This window comes from Plectropomus leopardus, chromosome 15, assembly GCF_026936395.1.
Source record: "Plectropomus leopardus strain MGB_pleo_1.0 chromosome 15, ASM2693639v1, whole genome shotgun sequence".
NCBI lineage: Eukaryota > Metazoa > Chordata > Actinopteri > Perciformes > Serranidae > Plectropomus > Plectropomus leopardus.
This window is the reverse complement of record NC_142190.1, coordinates 24973350-24988342: the sequence shown is the minus strand read 5'-3', so window position 1 is coordinate 24988342 and position 14993 is coordinate 24973350. Positions and strand designations below refer to the sequence as shown.

The 14993-nt window shown below is 40.5% G+C and overlaps 2 protein-coding genes across 4 annotated transcripts in view; both read right to left on the bottom strand.

The window, feature by feature from the left end:
- Nucleotides 1–5213, bottom strand: part of ltbp3 (latent transforming growth factor beta binding protein 3) — a 43104-nt gene extending 37891 nt beyond the window's left edge. For all 3 annotated transcript variants that reach the window (XM_042498942.2, XM_042498944.2, XM_042498943.2), the window contains exons 1-2: nucleotides 5113–5213; nucleotides 2332–3141 (exon numbers count right to left, since the gene is read on the bottom strand). In XM_042498942.2, the coding sequence (XP_042354876.2) occupies nucleotides 2332–2569 (238 nt within the window). In that variant the 5' untranslated portion in view covers nucleotides 2570–3141; nucleotides 5113–5213. The remainder of the gene's footprint in view (nucleotides 1–2331; nucleotides 3142–5112) is intronic.
- Nucleotides 5214–7574: 2361 nt separating this feature from the next.
- On the bottom strand, nucleotides 7575–13843 carry LOC121952879 (uncharacterized). Its single transcript, XM_042499736.2, has 2 exons — nucleotides 12680–13843; nucleotides 7575–11716 (listed from the first exon to the last, which is right to left on the bottom strand). Exons 1-2 carry the CDS (start codon nucleotides 13395–13397, stop codon nucleotides 10767–10769), a joined length of 1668 nt encoding a protein of 555 aa, XP_042355670.1. The 5' UTR covers nucleotides 13398–13843; the 3' UTR covers nucleotides 7575–10766.
- Between the last annotated feature and the right edge of the window lie 1150 nt (nucleotides 13844–14993).

Sequence of the window (14993 nt, the reverse complement as noted above, 5' to 3'; positions counted from 1 at the left end):
GTACAAAAAACAGGACGGCATATTCCTCTGGTCTACTGGCAATGGGAAAGCAGTCTTTTGCCTTTTTTAACAGGTTTCCAGTTTTTTAAAAACTGCGAACATGCACCAATTTGGGTGGAAAAAGAGTATAAGACACATTTTTCATTCATTAGTCCTGGATCTTACCTTCTCCTTTATAATCCATTCACACAAACATGTGTGTAAACCTCCAGATTGACTGGTATACTCTAAACAAAACCACCATTAAGAATTTAGGAGAAAAAGTAGGGGTTTTTAAGTTACACGGTGTGAGTTTTGAGGATTGCTTTAGTTTACTGTGCTTTATTTCTTGCTAAAACTGAACCGACGGGAAGATGCTGCTGGTGCCAACGTGATGTCAACAGAAATGTGAATCTGTTGCATCACATTAAGCTGGCTCTGAACCACAGCTGTTATCTATAATTTATTATTTTAGACTTGTGCTACACATGAATTTTCATTATTTTGATGAAAAGGGGATAAAGTGGCTAATAATTACCATCTGCTGATACAAAGAGAGAAATGACAGAAATGTTGGTAAGAAGAAGCTTATTTTTCTCATCAAAGCTGAACAGCTCAGACAATAAATCTACCCTCAGTTTTCTTGTTTAATATCTTATTCTCAACACAAAGCGAGTGAGAGCAAAGAGGAGCAGTGAAATGCAGTCCTGAGCTGGAGACTATGAGGCTCCACGTCTAACCACAGCTGATCTGATACAGTGCAGAAAGGCTCCACTCATGCCAACCAGACACTGCAGTCAGGGGGGAGTATATAGATCTTAAGAGTACATTTATATGCTATGTAATGAGCCATGCCTCAGTAATTAAAGTGTAACATGGAAACATTTTCCAGCGCTGCAGTGGAGGGTAAACCTGGCTCACCTCGCCTTAGCCACCTATTTATTTGCGGAGCAGAGTTTATACCAGCTTGACATGAATCTTAATGACATGTATTCATAGTGGTTCTGAGCAGCTGGTGTCAAATTGATGTAAGCTATAAAGAAGATAGGACCCTTTTAAGGAAAATAAGGCCTGAATGAATCAGTCATACTTGCCGTGTACTATAGCCCACTAAAGCACTACTTTGTGATGGAGTATTTGTACTCTATTTTATTATTTTGAATTTAAAAGACTTTTTAACTTTACTCCACGATATTACAGAGTTAAGATTTGTTACTTTTTACTCAAAATCTGACAGCTGTAGTTATGAGTTACTTTCAAGGTAAAGAGTCATATATAAAACATATGGTGAAATCATGAAATATGTCATATTTTTACAGATTTAAGTGCAAATATATCAAGTGTATAGGTGTATATTTTAGGTGTGTGTGTGTGTGTGTGTGTGTGTGTGTGTGTGTGTGTGTTGGGGGGGGGTCCTCCTCGATATTCAAAACTTGACCGACATAACTTACCATAATGACCAACTTGGCAGTTGCTCGAACTATCTAATAATTTGGAGATTTTTAGATATTAGAAAGTAAAAAAAATGTGGAAAATGTCCAGGAAGCTTGATCATATATTTAAAATTATGTTATAGAGAGAAAATGTATTTAATTTTTTTAGTACCTTCTTGAGGTAATTTTTATTTTTTTGTTGTTGTTAATTTTTGTTTGTTTGGGGTGGGGGTGGGGGTAATTTTCAGATAATTTTAATTTTGTTTACTATTTTTTTTTTTTTACTAATATTAGGGCCATTTCTTGTTCAACTTTTCATTCCCCTCTTCAAATGTTTTAAAGGAAATCAAACCAATTTGCTCAGGTTTAACACTGAAAGTTGCTGAAAGGGGATTATCTGTATTGGCAGTACTTTCGCTTTTGAAACTTATGAAACTTAGGCCTAAATGGATCTACAGCTGCACTGAAGTAAGAACCTAAATGCAGGACTTTTCCTTGGAATGGAGCAAAAGTTTCCATTTTTACTTAATTAAGTAGTTACTTTTTCCACCACTGCCTAGAAGTAACATTTTTTTATTAAGCATTTTATGGAGTTTCATAGAAAGTTGCCCTAGTATTGTCTAGTTAAACCATTAAAAAAAAGTTATTTTCCTACAATAATGCCTAAAATACTGATGAATGCGATAGAAAGTTACAGTTCTAGAGAAGTTTGATTATCTTGATGACCTGTGTAACTTTTATCATACAAAATATTTCCAGATAACCCCATAAACAGTCCATCTCTGCGCACGAAACCCCGTCACCCCCACAAAGCTCCGCAGAGGAGAAAGTATAAACCCAGAGGTCAGAGCAGCACTAATAGTTAATCGCAGTGGCCTAATTATATCCCCTCGTAAATAAACAGCATTGTTTCACTCACCGACCCTGAAGCCCTGTCCGATGAGCGTGTCGGCCGCCTGGCCGTTCTCGGCGATCAGCGTGGTGTTGTTGCCCTGCTCGCAGGTATCCTGACACTGGCCCTTCAGGCAGATCCGCTTGCAGATGAGAGGAGCGATGACCACCTTGAAGCGCTCCCGTGTGGAGGAGCGCTCCGTGCACCACACCAGCCTGTGGACGCTCAGCCAGATGACAAGCAGATGGGAGATCAGAGTGGGCATCCTGGCATCCTTCACTGCCCTCCACAGAGACCCGGGGACATTAAATCACCAGCTGACGGCTTCAGCTCCAGATCAGAAGCTTTGTTTAACAGAGGCAGACTTTTGACGTCTCATACGGCGGAAAAAAGCGCGTCCTCCCCTCCTGTTTTCTCCTTCAGGAAAAAAAAAAATCACTCCCCTCGCGTTCCCAAGTGATCCGTCTGCAAAACCGACACGTTTGACATCTTTGAGAAGTTTCTTGTTGCCCTCGTTGCTGTTGTGTTTTCAGAAGTTGCCCTCGCTTTTGTCGCTCTTCCTTCTTCTTCTTCTCGCCTGCTGCTTTGGAGAGTTGGAGAGAGTGCGTATGTGGGTTTGGGAGAGAAAGAAGGGAGGAGAGGAGAAGGGGTGAGCCAACCCTCTCTGGAGAAAGCTGGCTGCGGGCCAGCCAGGCGGTGCAGGAGCAAAGCTGAAAGTGGTTTCCTTGTTGGTTATTTCTCCCTGACACCCCCTCCTCTGCTCTCCTCTGCTCTCCTCTGCTGCCCCCGCACAGAGCCCTCTCTGCAGATCAGAGCTGCACAGCTGTGGGTGTCACTCTGAGAATAAAAAAAATACTGACATGTAATTCATCGCACCTTTGTGTTTGGTTAGTGCCTGATGTTAAAAGTATTAAAAATGAGCCTGTGACTGAGCTGTGGAGACTGATAAATCAGTAACAACTCCGTATTAATGACAGCCCCTGCACATAGACCTGGATTGTCTCTAGATTATTTTTAGAAAATATATTGTTTTTTTCTGTTTGTTCAGCTTGGTGTTGATATGTCAATAAGTCAGCCAGTTAGTAATAATGAGTCCTCCAAGTTTCAGACATCAGACATGGGACCAAGTCATTGTTTTGCAAGTCACAAGTAGGCTAAGTCTTAGGCCTTTAAACTCAAGTCCCAAATCAAGAGCGGCAGGTCCCTGTGTAAAATCTGAAACCAAGAAAGCTATGTCCTGAGTGAATGTCCTGACTCAAAACTGACAAGTTCCAAGTCCCATACTGTGAGTTTGGAGTACTAAACAAATGCACTCTTCACTGACTTAAATGCAATTTTTAAAATCAATTTTAACAACAGTAATAATTTACAAAAATCATGGTAATGGTTCCACTTATATAAAGCTTTTGTACTCATTCCACCACTTAAAGCACTTTAACACTACTTGTCACATTCACACACTGAGGGTCGAGGCTACCGTGCAAGGTGTCACCTGCAGTTTGAAACGTTCATAAACACACACTGAAGGTCCAGTCCCCAGGAGCAATTTGGGGTTCAGTATCTTGCCCAGGGATACTTCGACATGCCGACCTGAGGGGCGGGGGACTGAAGCCCCGACCCTGCGGTTAGTGGACGGGTGACACGCTCTACCTCCTGAAACGCAGCCACTCCATGAATGCCTTACGAAATTTGCATTTATTTGTCAAAACAAACTGGCTGAAAGATATTACATCTCCCTCTGTAATTTTGCTGCATTTTGTTTTTTTTCGTCAACAACTGCAGAGTTTTTATATGGAAAGGAAATGATCTTTGGTGTCATTTTTTTAAAATGGCGCTCAGTTACATAAAGTCCTTCATGGTTTTATCCTGCAACTTGACTGGATGCTGTCGGATTAGCTCAAACAAAGTGGAATAAAGCGGAATAAAGTGTCGACTTGCTGGGAAAGAACAGCATAAATGTTAATTGATTCAGAAAACAAAGAGGAATTAATGATTTGTTGCACACTTTTTAAATAACACTCCTGTGAATCTTTGGGTTCGGGGGATGCTATCAAGTATTTTCAAGTCTAAAAGGTTCTAGTCTAAGCAAAGTCACGAGTTATTGATGTCAAAGTCCAAGTCAAGTTGCACATCTTTGTCATCAAGTCGAGTCTTAAGTTTGCAAACTTGTGATTCAAGTCCCATTCATGTGCCTTGAGTCCACGTCTCTGTCAGACATACTCCACATGTGCAGACGTTTTCTGATATGGGTATTCAGGGTCATGCCGAGGTCGGTATCAAGCGTTACACCACCTGCATGGATGGCAGCAAGGTGGACATCTGGTTTCTGTCTCACAAGAGTTCAACATTTAGAGAAAAATATGCGACATCTGCACCACAGCTGTACAGATGTGTTTCGTGTTGTGTTGACTTCACAGGTCAGTTTATCTGATATCAGACACGATATAGGTTTATTCCAAATTTCACACTCTAATGTGCAAACCATAAATTCACCAAAACAAAACCATAAAAGGATTCCTGATTCGACCCAAATGACGAAAATAAAAATCCTTCAGAAAATAAAGAAACAAAAAATGTGCAGTAAAATCATAAATAAAATCATAATGTAATGAAATAGTTTTTTTTTTTAATTAAGCGAACATAACGTTATTGTCATTGCAGCTGAACTGTAACTCTTAAATACCCAAATAACAATTAAAAATGTGAGGGCACGGTACTGTATGGATTACAGGGGGTCATGTGGGAAAGCAGTGAAAATGAGAATAAGAGAGAGATGAGTCACTTCCTCTCCAAAAAGTGAGTGTTTACCTTCAGTCTCTGAGGAAATGACTGCATGTGGCTGCAGAGAGTTCACAGGCCGCTCTCACATTTCTCTCTGCCTCTGCTACTCGCCATCACCACATCATCGGCTGCCAAGAAACACACACACACATACACACACAGAATGCAAATACATTGTAGGTCACACATAAACCATCTCCGGGTATTATTATTAGTACAACATTATCACTTCCCTTCTGGAAGCTGAAACCTTAGCGTCACTCATGACACTAATGACAAACAGCAGACAGAAATAAACAGCTGTGTTACACAACCTAAAGATTAAACCAGCTGTTAACAGAGACGAGTCTATCTGATAAACCTTTACTGAAGCAAAAATATAATGAAATTAGAAGTGGAACCCTTGCATTCACAATTTCACTTGTTTAAAAGTGCATCATGGTTATAAGCAAATTGTACCTCAAGGGTCAAAAGTAAAAATAAAAGCTCTTTCTTTGCACATCTTCAGGGGCATTAAAATGGCCCCTTAAACATGGTATTTTGTTTGTACCAGTATTTTAAAAATCTTAATTTGCAAAGTATGGAGGCCCTGAGAGGAAAATGAGAAAACAAATTGCGGTGATCCATTTCCTGAGTTTGTTCTGAATTGTTTTCTCTCCTGTGTTTGTGATTTATGAACAGGTAAAAAAAAAAAAAAAAAACGAAAAGAAAAAAAGATTTTGTCAGAATAATATGTCTAAGTTTCTTTTTAAAAATAATCTTAAACAGGTGGGAAAACACGTTGCCAGATTTATTTGTCAAATTGTTTCTAAGTGAAAAAAAAAGTTCTGGCAGGAGAGTTTTTCCTTGACCAGGACCCTTTTTTAGAGTTTGCGGTTGTAATACTAATGTCAGCCACAAGAGGCTGAAGTGCAACACTACCTAATGTTCTAAATAGGACTAAAAGCGTTTTTGTAGGTGAGTTTTAATGTCTCCACACAGGATACATAGATTGTTACTGATTAACTACATAGCATTATATGAAGTAGTTAAAATTAGCATCACCGGTTGCAGCATTGAAGTGATGAACAGATTAATGCATTACTAATTATAATCAAATTCTAAAATACAAATTAAAGCTTTATAATAACTGATCCCGGGGCTTTTTTCTTGCCTCCTGAGGCTTCCATATAAAAGTAACCACTAACAGTGACTGTAAAAAAAAGTCAAATTCATGTTGTTTCATGGCATCCATTTAACAGCAGGTTCAGAGTATTTTCTTGAGATTTCCTTTCAGTTTCCTAACTGATATTATAAATATACTGTAGCTGCTGTGATTCGTTTAGATGCACTCCTCTCTCATCAACTACAGAAATGCCTCTCCGGATTGTTTTTCACGAGTAAATCAGGAGTTCTGCACTGTGTGAAGCTCCACTGCTGCGTTGAAGGAAATATTGTGTTTATTGTGCCCTCTGCAGCGCTTGCTTCAACTTGATATCTTAACCCCCATTTGCGGTCTGTTTTGTTGGAACAAGTTTGCTTCCTTTCAAGTGAGTCTATAAGTTTTAAACTTCAAAAACTTTAGTTTCAGTAGAAAGTGTAAAATGCACAGGGGGGTTGGCCTTTTTTTTAGATCAACTAAATGGAGCAGGTCCAAACACCCACTGAGTCCGAGTGCTACAAGTTTGAAAAACACAGATGTGTTTTTCCAATCTGATTATCAACATGTAATTAAGATGGTATTTCTGCAGCGATTCCTGCTCCGCCAAAACATGTACAAAAACATTCCAGCAATACAAACCAGCATTGTTTCAGATTATGAAATATTATCACAAAAGCACGACACAAACAACTTTAACTATTGTTTCCTTTTACTTTTGTGCTGTGAACTGTATTTTTTCTATTCAGCTGTTCCTTTTTTGTCTACACACATTTTAATGAACGTACACTACTTCTGTACCACCTTCCCTTTAAATATCTGGAAGAAGAAGGAGGAGCGACATATAAAAGAAAATAAGATTATATCATCAGCAACACTACAGCATGACACAAAAGTTACGATGGATGAAATGCCACTGTGTACATTCACGTTTTTTCAGTAACATCGACCCAGCTAAGCTTCAGTAATCACGCCAAAGGCCACCTCAAACAGCAGTTTGTGTGCATGAACCCAGCTGTCATTACTCAGCAGCGGCAGAAGAGTAAGGTGTTATTTGAGACCTGTGTTTGGGCGTGTCGACAGCACCTACACAAACTTTTTGGCATCATTTCAGTCAGTGTGAAAACTGTCCTCCGGGGTTAATGCGGTTTCCCTGTCATGATACAATGAAACAATCTGAAACGGAAGTAATAACGCTGTGATAACCAGAAGGGATGATCTAAAATTAGGACAGCTTCGAGCTGATGGCAGCATCGTCAATCAAGTTAATAGCTCTACTGCGGTTTTAATGTAAAATAGAAGCCTCTTCTTAATTTCATAAACGGAATAAAAGCCAGAGAAAGAAAAGAAATAGAAACAAGGCCCTTTAATATGGTAACATTTACAGCAGGTAACGGGATGAATGTGATGTGTGGGGAATTATGTTGGACACCGATGCATAAAAAAGTTACTCATTTCACATTTAACACTGACTTTTTTTTAGGAAGAAATGCCATTTCAGTTACATGCAAAGCCCCAGTCTGTATGTTATACAAAAACAATAAATATGATTATCTGGGGTCAAGACTACCTTGGCAATTCTGGGTATACAGTAACAGATATTTAACATTTTGAGTGCCTTTTCAAAATGACTTACACTTGTAAATGTACACAGAATAGTTACATGGAGATCGTTATAGCAGTATACATGATAAATGACACCAGAGACCTACAGTATAGTTCAAAAGGCTGAGAAGATTAACGCTCTGCTGTTAACCTCGATGCAGTATTACACCAGGATGAACGTCAAAAAGAGTTTTAATAAGATTATATATATATATATATATAGATATAATTACAATGCATGTTAGCATACTGATGTTTTCAAAGCACGTTACGTTTAAAAAAAAAAAGAAAAAAACTTTTCCACAAATGTAAAACCCTCATTAATCCAGATAAAATGGCTAAAACTACATTCTTATGTACAGCGTCAGCGAAGCAGCAGATATGCACATGCAAGCACCAAAATCTGTCTGCTAGTGATTGCTAGTGACTGGCTGGTTACAATAATACAAGTCCAGAAAAGGAAAAGCTTTCTAGACTAACAGCAGCAGCTCGAGCAAAAACAACAACAACAAAAAACAGGAATGCTAAGATATGATCCATCAGAGAGGGATGATAATCAAGACCGGAGAAACACTGAAGCAGTGATGAAGCTGTCGATCTGGGCGCATGCTGATGCCAACTGACTGTGCCCTCGATCCGTGTATGGATATCTTCCGATATTCTTGACACAGATAATTTCGGCTCGACAGAAAACATTGTGTAACTGACGAGGGCTGCGCAGAAGACGGGGAGAGATAAGACAGAGCAGTGCAGGCCTTCAGAATGGGACGCTGTCGACTGAAGACTGAAACTGGTTCACGCTTCATGAAGAAACACACACAACAAGTGTAAATAATGTTAGCTTTTTATCTCAGAGATGGAATTATCGGGGCAGGCTGCATGGCCACGCTACGCTCATAAATTTGATGAATGCACTGGTATTTCTATAGTCATTACTATTTGGAAATAGAGGTAATATTACAACAGTATTCACAAATATGCTTTGGTCCCTCATAAGCACAAGATTTCTTTATGCAACTGGAAAACTATTTGAAAAAACTGTTGTAGGTATAATATTTCTGAACTTAATCCATTTGGTGAAGACACCAGATGACTTCAGCACAGAGATACATTCTTTAGTTTGTATCTGCACATTTACACACCATTAAAAACTCATACAGGCTAATAGTGCTGCAATAACTACATAAAGGATAAGCAGTAAAAAAAAATGTGTGCGATTATATTGACAGATATTGCAATTCATGTTGCAATTTCAGTGGGAGTGGTAATTTTTGCATGTAATTTTCACAAAAAAAAAACCTCTAAAAGTAATGATTGTGTGATTCTTGCTGGGGTCTGTGCCAAATAAAACACATTTCCTTACATCTGGAGTATGATTTGTAGACCACTATAAAGCTTCATTTATACTGGTATGCTGTGACACATTTTACTTTTATCTTTTTACCTTTATATTTTACTTTTTACCTTTATGTCTCTGCCTCTGTCTATATTATTGTAGATCACGCAGTAAACTGATGTTTGGTATTTGTGCCCTCTCACTGCAAATGGGGAATGTGGCTGATTGCAGACTCAGCCACTCCCCTTCAGAGGGCTTCTCTTCATCACACAACAGTTTGCCCAATAAGGTTGCCTTCCCAAAGCGTCGCAGTAAATGCATGATTCTGCAAGTTAGACAGTGTGCTGGAGTTTGACGGCAAACCCTGACCTTTAACAAAAAACTGCAGCACCCGCAACTTAAATATTGCACTTGGCCATATCGCAACACCAATTATATCTCCAATTAATAGTGCAGCCCTGATACTGAGGTTGAGCTGAGAGTCAGTACAACATAAATATCATAAGATGAGACATTTATTTTCTGGGGTTTTACTTAAAATTATTATTTACGAGTTTTATATTCCTGCTCTTAAAGGACTCATTAAGAGCCGTCCTGTAGCTCACCTAGTAGAGTGTCTGCCACTTGTACAACAGGGTGGCTAAATGTTTAGTACAGCCCAGATTAGATTTCGACCTACAGCTCTTTGCTGCATATCATCTCGTCCCCACCCAAACTTCAACTGTCCGATCAAATCAAAGCAAGACAGGTGAAAAAATGTCAATCAAGATGCTCATGCTATATTATGTGCATGTGCATCAAAAACTAACCATTCATTTGACTTAATAAATATTGTGTAAACGCACAGGATTAAAAGAAAATGGAAATAAAAGAAAAACACTGTGATACTTGGTTTAGGCATTAATGCCCAGCTACATGATGCGCATGGTGAGGACTCATGAAGCATGAACCAGCTCTGTGGATCCATTTCTGTCTTTCTGAGCAGCTCAGTGTGTTGGCAAAAGCATGCTTAATAAGTGAATGATAATAATTCGGGAGCAAATCCAAGTGTGTCCAAGTATAAAACTTTTTTAAAAAATCATAACCAGAGTTTTAACATAACGTTTGTCCTGATTAAAATCCAGGAGAGAACGGTCCTGAACAGCAGCAGCAGCAGCAGTGACTCAGTTGACGGTTGAGTGAGTGTTCAAGGCACTTATATTTTTAAAGAGAGGAAACAACTCTTTTCCACTGCTGCCATCAATTTCCCAAATTATTGCCGGGAAGTTAGCAAACTAGCAACTTCCTGTGCCAAGAACAACCTGAACGCTACTGCTGCTGCTTGATGACTGTCCGGAAAAAAAAAAAGGAAAAACTCGCTGTTGAAGAATGTACAGTGGATATTTAAAATGTTATTTTTACATCTTAGAATGTAAAACATGAAAATGCTGGAAACTCTAAGGCTAGGGTTATATGTAGCCTCCATCACTAAAACAGCATGGAGCAGAGATGACCTTATCTGTCATGTTTACAAACTGCACAAACACCTTATTCCACGTGTTGCACTTCGAGTAGCTTTTCATGGTAAGAATACCAGCAGACAGTTACTCCTTTAATCGTCTCCTACACACAGTCCACCACCGAGCTGTCGTCCTCCTCAGCTCCCCACTCCCCAAACCTCATCTGCGGGGACGGAGCTGCTGGATGGAGGTTGTTTATGTCATCCATGGCATCTGGGTCCGTGTCATCACTGGCGCCAATCCCCATGTGACCGCCTTCCTCCCGGTGGGTGCGGATGTGTTTCCGCAGCGCCGCGGGCTCCTTGAAGCTGCGGTTGCAGAAGGGGCAGCAGCACGGTCTCTCTCCGGTGTGGATGAGCTGGTGGTGTTTGAGGTGCTGCAGGCGGCTCAGGCGCTTTCCGCAGATGGCGCACACGTAGGGTTTCTCTCCAGTGTGCGTGCGCCTGTGTTTGCGCAAACCGTCCAAGTGGCGGAAGCAGTTTCCACACTCAGAACAAGAGTACGGCTTTTCGCCTGTGTGTATGCGCAGGTGGGTTTTAAGCGCGCCTGACTCGCGGAAGCGTCGTCCGCAGACTCCACACGGGTAGGGCTTCTCTCCTGTGTGGATGCGGATGTGTTTCTTCAGGCTGGAGATCAGACGGAAGGTCTTTCCGCACTCCAAGCAGTGGTGTGGCCGATCTCCAGAGGGCTCCCCTGCTGTGTCAGAGGCCGAAGGTCCCGCCGAGTCCTCCGCTCTGCCCGGGGAAACACTGTCTACTCTCCCGGCTCCTGAAGTCCTCGCCAACTGTTTCTGTCCGTCAAGTCCGCCCTGCTGCTGCAAGGCGTCGGTGCATTCTCGCACAGGTCTTTGGTGGCGCAGCGGCTGAGTGAAGGAACGCTGGGAACCTCCCTCCCCTCCAACTTGAACATAGCCAAGGTCACCGTCCCCGACTCTATTGTCATTACGCAACCCAGGTTCCTTCCTGCTGGGCTGACCAGAACCTGAAGCAGGTCCCTGCTCCTCCTTAATTTCAAACCTGGATGCTCCACCTGGTCCCTGAGCCTGACGCTCATCTGAAGACAAACAGAAACGTGTAGAGATCGTTACCACAGAGGCATTAAAACTAGAGGTGATATCACCATGATACAATATTGTCATGATACAATATTATTGCAAATTTCAAACTAAGTGTTGTGATACGTTGAGTATTGCAATTAAAGTATTGTGAAATCTTGCAATTTATAACCCTTTAAACTGTAAATTATGTCCCCAAAGTAAAAGTTGTCAGCATCTACTCAAATAAAGTTTTTAAAGATAAAGTTTCTCACTTCTATCATTTCTATTGCAGCAAAATGTAAATAGTGGACCGAAGAAGCAACCAACTTAACTGTTATAGTAAGCTACCCTATTAATAATCTATATGATAATAAATCAATATTTGATGTCTGTGTATTGATACAATATTGCGCACCAAATATTTCAATACTGTGCTATACTGTTTTTTCCCCCGCCTATGATTAAAACACAAAAAAAAGAATTAAAACACGAAAATAATTGATGTGTCCATTTAAGGTAAATTATTGATTCACTTCAACTCACAGTCAAAGTTATGGAGAAGATTTGTCTATATAATGTTACATGTGTGAAAACACATCAATGATGTTAATGTTGATGTGTTAATGTGCCTCCGACAAACACAAAAAATATATATATCTTCTTAACATTTACAATATCTGTGAGTCCAGTTTTTTTTTTTTTTGTGAATCTCAATTCTGTGCTTACATATTTGCATTTTCTACACACAATATCTTCTTTTTAATTTGTGGAATTTGTTTATGCATTTGAAGATCTGTTTTGAAATTTAAAAGGAAAATATTTTTTAGACTTTACAGACCTTTTTTTGTATTTGTGGAAGAAGTTTTCTATGTTCAGATTAAACATCAACACAGGTTGTGAATCTGCTGACACAAAAATCTTCCTCCATACAAACTGAACCCTGAATATACAGCATGTTTTCAGACTCATTGTATATTTACCTGGTCTGCTGGAATCGGAGCACATGTGAGATGTGTTGGAGGCGAAGGAGTCCAGAGTGTGGTTAGTCACAGAGCCATCTGGTTGGATTGAAAGCTGGCACATTTTGTAGTCATCCCGTGGCTCAAAGCCGTGAAGCGACTCATCCACAGATCCACCCAGACCCAAGTCCACACCGGCTCCGTTCACATTCCGGTTGTTCTGGTGGTCCCGGTCCAAGCCGGAAGTCATGGAGGCCATGGAGGACAGCGATGGTGCGAAGACGGACTGATTGATGGACTGAGGGCCTGTGTATGAGATCTGGAGCTGGTCTATGAGCTTCTGAGCGCTGCACAGACACTCCTGCAAAGTCTTTAGCTCCCTTTCCGACACCTCCAGGCGCACTTTGAGTCTTTCATTCTCCTGTTCCTTGTGTAATAGCTCCTGCTGAGTCTCATTGAGCACAAGCACCACCTCACCCAGCAGAGTGTCCACTGCAGCGGACATGGCAGTCTGAATGGTCGGGGCGAGACGGGATTTCAGAGACGTTACGGTCATGCTGCCCTGCGAGGCTCCGTATGCAGCCTTGTCCACTTTCCGGTCGTAACAGGACTCTACCCCGGGCCTCTCCGGGATATTGATGATACTTTGCTTGCGGTTTCCACTGTGAACTGAGCTGTTGCCGCTATTTGAAGGAGAGGAATCCATGCTCCCAGCATAGCCTGTCCTCCTGGATGTCATGATCTCAACGTCAGCTAGCTTTGATTCAGTTAGCTAACGTTTAACCCGAATGCTAACGTTTATTGTGCTACTATAAACTGGTCAAAATGTAAATTAATTGAGTAATTGTGCGAGTTTTGATGCTTAAATACGCTGCAGCAGTGAGCATCACCATTTACTTCTGCCTCATTAGCTGTGTAAGTGGCGTCGCTGGCAAAAACAGTGTAGTCAACTCTCTGCTGGGCCTGACTCCGCTAGCTAACATTAGCCTGCTAGCTGGAAGCCAACAGCGCCAGACGGTCAGAAAACAAAGACTGTGACTCTACAGAAGAAACGTACCGGTGGTGTTTGACGGCGTTATTCAAGTCCGCAACTGATTGTTTAAAGACTTTGATACCATGGCCCCCGGCAGCGACTCACCCATTTCCAGCTTGTCTGCAGAACTGCTCTTTCACTGTACACCGAGGCCTGTCGCACAGATATGACGCCTGCAAAGCAGGCGCGTAAAGGGTTTAATGTGCCCTGCGTGTTGACTTGAAGAGAGTACAGCATCATAAAGCGGCCAGGATAATGCTTTAATTCAATTACCGGCTGCATACCGGGTTATTTTTTTTTCTATTCAATTTTGCATATTAAAAAGTGTTTTTTTTTTATTCATTTCATTTATTTATTGCATTGAACCCTTCGTATAAATAACAAAACTTGCTTTGAGAAAATTGATACATGCTTTTCTACAATTTAATTTGTGAGATATACTGCTATATTTATAACCTACGTAATTTACTCTAATCTTTGTGCGTACAAATGAAGAAAAAAAAGAAAAGGAATTTAAAAAAATCTTTAGCAAGCAAAACTGAGTTAAAGAGAGAAATTCATTTTCATTAATTTCAATTTATTCTTCTGGTGATCATTCTGGTAAGTTTCCCCCAGTTGACCGGTAAGGTGATAAAAATGACATTTAGCTGGTCTACTCTTTTCCTTGTTTTTGTTGTTGTTGTTTTCCTTTTATAAAAACAGCCAAGACAGTATGAAAGACCACGTCAGTCAGTCATTTTCTGTAACCGCTTGTCCCCGTAAGGGTCGCGGGGGGGCTGGAGCCAATCCCAGCTGTCATCGGGCGGAAGGCGGGGTACACCCTGGACAGTTCGCCAGACTATCGCAGGGCCGACACATATAGACGAACGACCATACTGAAAGACCACGTGTTTCTAAAAATATTTAATTGATTGATGTAACAGGACACTAAAAGAGGGTTAAATGAAAGACTTTACAAATCACTTAATCCAAAAACATGTCAGATTACTGACAATTATGTCAGTGATATATGTAATTTTCCATGATGGTCCTACATAGACAGGTCCTGTCATGTTGCACCTCTAAAAGAAAACCACATGGCTTTATATTACACAATTAAACAAAGTGCTAGTTAGCATTTGACCTTTTGAGAAGTCGGGGTGTTTTTTGTTTTTTTTCTCAATAACATATAGGGTTTTATTTTTCTTATTTGATTGTGTTGATGGTTTTGTGATTTTTTAAAATTATGTTGATGAGTCATGCTCAAAAGCGACTGTATCTTGTATATATTTTTAGGCTACCTATGTTCTCATCTGTTTTCTC

Excerpts from the sequence above, each read along its gene's own strand:
- LOC121952879 (XM_042499736.2), bottom strand. The coding sequence starts at position 13,397 with ATGACATCCAGGAGGACAGGCTATGCTGGGAGCATGGATTCCTCTCCT. Across the intron at positions 11,717-12,679 it reads CTCCGATTCCAGCAGACCAG|ATGAGCGTCAGGCTCAGGGA; the intron begins GTAAATATACAA and ends GTTTGTCTTCAG.